The sequence below is a fragment of the Liolophura sinensis genome, chromosome 8 (assembly GCF_032854445.1).
Source record: "Liolophura sinensis isolate JHLJ2023 chromosome 8, CUHK_Ljap_v2, whole genome shotgun sequence".
Taxonomy (NCBI): Eukaryota; Metazoa; Mollusca; class Polyplacophora; order Chitonida; family Chitonidae; genus Liolophura; species Liolophura sinensis.
This window is the reverse complement of record NC_088302.1, coordinates 57,890,991-57,895,371: the sequence shown is the minus strand read 5'-3', so window position 1 is coordinate 57,895,371 and position 4,381 is coordinate 57,890,991. Positions and strand designations below refer to the sequence as shown.

The following is a 4,381-nucleotide window of genomic DNA, read 5'->3' as shown; positions in this document are numbered from 1 at the left end:
TTACCTAGTATAGACGGTCAACTTTAGTTTTCCTGCCCGGGCCTTACGACAAACGGCAACTTTCTGACCTGCGTCAACTAGAATTAACGCTCGAAAACATTCCTTTTTCCCTCCAGCCATGAATTCCTATAATGCGTTCTAATCATTCCATAGAAATTTTTCTTCACAACAATCTTTTAGAAGGTCAGTTCACTCGATTCTTTTTTAACGGTTTTTCTGTGATTAACATATTTCATGATTATAACGGTTAACAATTCTTATTTTTTTTTATGAAATTTCAACAAGAATAGTTTTATATATTCACCTATGTTTACACGTGGGCTTATAACATTTCTGTATCAAGAATTACATCATATGTTTACCTGTGTTTACACTATCTTTGTACAAAAATTGTATTTTATATTTACCTGTCTCTCTACATATGTGTATTGTACGCTTCTGTTACTCTGTACCTATCCCTGTTATCAGACCTGTACGTGTGCTCCTGGCCTGTTGACTCTGAATATTAATAAACCAATAAATCTAAACCATGTGATATAGGCCTTCTAGGCCTATGTAATATACGGCTCATACCAGCTCTATCGCATGTGTGACATTTTAATTCGGGTAAAAACTAAACCGATGTGGTGAAAGAATTACAGAAGTTGTTAAACTTTGTAGAACGGATAATAACAGATCACGCTTTTAGAGTAACTCCCTTTTGTCCCTTCACTTTGTTTCGCTAATTTGTCATTTCTGTCAATTCTGTCTATTGGCTTATATTAATTTGTTCTACGCCTATCATTATAGATTGGTAACGAAACGACTAAAACAAAAGTCTCAGCGGGCATTAGGCCCCTAATCACTCTTCAGCTGCACGGATTCGAGCAAGCAGAATCATCTTCGTAAAACGACTGAACGTGATTTGTAAGCCTAAAAACAGTAAAATAAAAAATGTCACAGGTAAAGCGAATCAAACCCTCGGGGATAAAGAGTGTAGGGGTGATCTTTCGCCTATATCTGTTTCCTTTTTTCACGTTGAATGCCCAGACGCCCCAGGAAAACCCTAAAACTGCCCCTGCCAGTGGCAAGCGCTTCGGAATGCGAAGCTATCGGAGAAGCCTGGCATGCGCAGAGCAATTATCAGTCTGCGTCGTTTGAAATGCGGCTGTGGGACAGAGGATAGTGAATGACGGAGCACATACAAGGCAGTGGACGCCTCAACCCCAGGACAGGCCCATATCATAATGTTTATACCTACATGGAAACTTTACGTTTTTAATTTCCAGCGATGGTTTTGACTTTTGTAACTCGCTGACTTGTTGTGTGATCCGATATGCCGTGATAGAGGGACTTAGCTGTGATGTTCAGTAAACAGAGGGCCCGATATCCGGAGAGTGAGTAAGTCCTCGATCTGTAGGGTGAGGTAACTTCATAATGGCAGAACTCCAGCAGACACAGACAAATAACAACAACATTACATATAAATGTGACCCAGGGGAACTGGAGGGCTCTGCTAACCCCGTACCCACCCTGGCAGAACTTATGGCACTTCTGGAAGGCACGGACGCCGGCGCTGTGGACACGGAACTGAGCGATGACGAGGGGTCCCTACCCCTGCCAGCCGTACAGACAGTGCACTCTATGAGGGTGGTGCTCAAGGGTGGGGGACCGTGGGGCTTCACGCTGTGTGGGGGAGCAGACGTTAGGACCCCGCTAAGGGTAGCTGAGGTAAGTTGGCACACTTTACCAAAAGCCGGTAAATCGGATAGTCTCCGATGGCAAATAAGCGGAGCTTAAGTAAACTTTATTTTGTCGGGAAGTGTTCACACTGTGACATTGCACCAGTGTTCATCTACACCTGGTCAGCTGACTGGCCTACATAGTCCCTAACACAGCTAGCCTGATTATTCATTTGTACAGGTAACACAAGATTCCCTCCCCCCACAACAACCTTCACCCCCTCCTAAAACTGGTCTGTTTACACCCCCTGCCCTCTCTACCCATCTCTCCCCCCCACCATCTCCCCTACCCCACCCCACCATCTCCCCCCATCTCTACCCCACCCCCACCCCACCCGATCTCTCCCCCCCACCCCCACCCCACCCCATCTCTCCCCCCCCCATCTCCCCCCCACCATCCCCCCCATCACCTCAACATCACCTCACCCTAATTTGAACTTCTGGAACCATATTTAAATACCAGCGGTTTGATTTAAGATTCATATTTGGTGTGATTTTTTAATTTATCCCGAGTTATTATGGCATATCAGCAGCGCACATGTTTGTTTATAGCTAAACTTTTGTAATATTAATTCAACAATGTTAAAAGTACTACCTTAATGTTTTATTGTGCTGCATGACATTCATTTGTTCAGTGGGCATCAGAATGTTAAATAAGGCAGGAGATCGTTTAGCTGGATTACCTATGGCCTGTCTTGGGCTGATTCTAACAGCTTTGTCTCAACCAAGCACATTGTATGTGGGAAAAGAGAATTGTACATCCTGTAAGACTTGGATAACTTTTGCAGTAAATCCCTTGTTTCGAGTCATATACCATTATTTGAATTATTAAGTGGGAGCACACTATTCATAAAACACACATAGTCATATACCATTATTTGGAATTATTAAGTGAAGTACATTATTCATAAAACACACATAGTTATATACCATTAATTTGAATTATTAAGTGAAGTACATTATTCATAAAACACCCATAGTCATATACCATTATTTGAATTATTAAGTGAAGTACATTATTGCTAAAACACACATAGTCATATACCATTATTTGAATTATTAAGATGGAGTAGATGTATTGGTGCAAAGTCTACTGGTGGAAACTGCCATGGTGCATGTTCATACTGGTGTGAAAGTGCCCAGAGGTAACAGTATCATGGTGCGTGTTCATACTGGTGTAAAAAAGCCCAGAGGTAACAGTATCATGGCGCATGTTCATACTGGTGTAAAAGTGCCCAGAGGTAACAGTATCATGGCGCATGTTCATACTGTGTAAACATGCCCAGAGGTAACAGTATCATGGTGCAGGTTCGTACTGGTGTGAAAGTGCCCAGAGGTAACAGTATCATGGTACATGTTCATACTGGTGTGAAAGTGCCCAGAGGTAACAGTATCATGGTGCATGTTCATACTGGTGTAAACATGCCCAGAGGTAACAGTATCATGGTGCATGTTCATACTGGTGTAAACATTCCCAGAGGTAACAATATCATGGTGCATGTTCATACTTGTGTAAAAGTGCCCAGAGGTAACAGTATCATGGTGCATGTTCATACTGGTGTAAACATGCCCAGATGGTAACAGTATCATGGTGCATTTCATACTGGTGTAAACGTGCCCAGAAGTAACAGTATCATGGTGCATGTTCATACTTGTGTAAAAGTGCCAGAGGTAGCAGTATCATGGCGCATGTTCATACTGGTGTAAAAGTGCCCAGAGGTAACAGTATCATGGTGCGTGTTCATACTGGTGTAAACATGCCCAGAGGTACAGTATCATGGTGCATTTTCATACTGTGTAAAAGTGCCAGAAGTAACAGTATCATGGGTGCATGTTCATACTGGTGTAAAAGTGCCAGAGGTAACAGTATCATGGTGCATGTTCATACTGGTGTAAAAGTGCCCAGAGGCAACAATGTCATGGTGCATGTTCATACTGGTGTAAACATGCCCAGAGGTAACAGTATCATGGTGCATGTTCATACTGGTGTAAAAGTGCCCAGAGGTAACAGTATCATGGTGCATGTTCATACTGGTGTAAACATGCCCAGAGGTAACAGTATCATGGTGCATGTTCATACTGGTGTAAACATGCCCAGAGGTAACAGTATCATGGTACATGTTCATACTGGTGTAAAAGTGCCCAGAGGTAATAGTATCATGGTGCATGTTCATACTGGTGTAAACATGCCCAGAGGTAACAGTATCATGGTGCATGTTCATACTGGTGTAAAAGTGCCCAGAGTAACAGTATCATGGTGCATGTTCATACTGGTGTAAAAGTGCCAAAGGTAACAGTATCATGGTGGATGTTCATACTGGTGTAAAAGTGCCCAGAGGTAACAGTATCATGGTGCATGTTCATACTGGTGTAAAGTGCCCAGAGGTAACAGTATCATGGTGCATGTTCATACTGGTGTGAAAGTGCCCAGAGGTAACAGTATCATGGTGCATGTTCATACTGGTGTAAACATGCCGAGAGGTAACAGTATCATGGTTCATGTTCATACTGGTGTAAAAGTGCCCAGAGGTAACAGTATCATGGTGCATGTTCATACTGGTGTAAACATGCCCAGAGGTAACAGTATCATGGTGCATGTTCATACTGGTGTAAACATGCCCAGAGGTAACAGTATCATGGTGCATGTTTCATACTGGTGT

The 4,381-nt window shown here is 42.7% G+C and overlaps 1 protein-coding gene across 1 annotated transcript in view; it reads left to right on the top strand.

The window, feature by feature from the left end:
- The first annotated feature begins 1,172 nt into the window (after nucleotides 1–1,172).
- The window catches only part of LOC135473007 (uncharacterized), a 161,361-nt gene continuing 158,152 nt past the window's right edge, over nucleotides 1,173–4,381 (top strand). Inside the window, exon 1 of the mRNA XM_064752773.1 lies at nucleotides 1,173–1,710. Coding sequence (XP_064608843.1) covers nucleotides 1,417–1,710 — 294 coding nt within the window. The 5' untranslated portion in view covers nucleotides 1,173–1,416. The remainder of the gene's footprint in view (nucleotides 1,711–4,381) is intronic.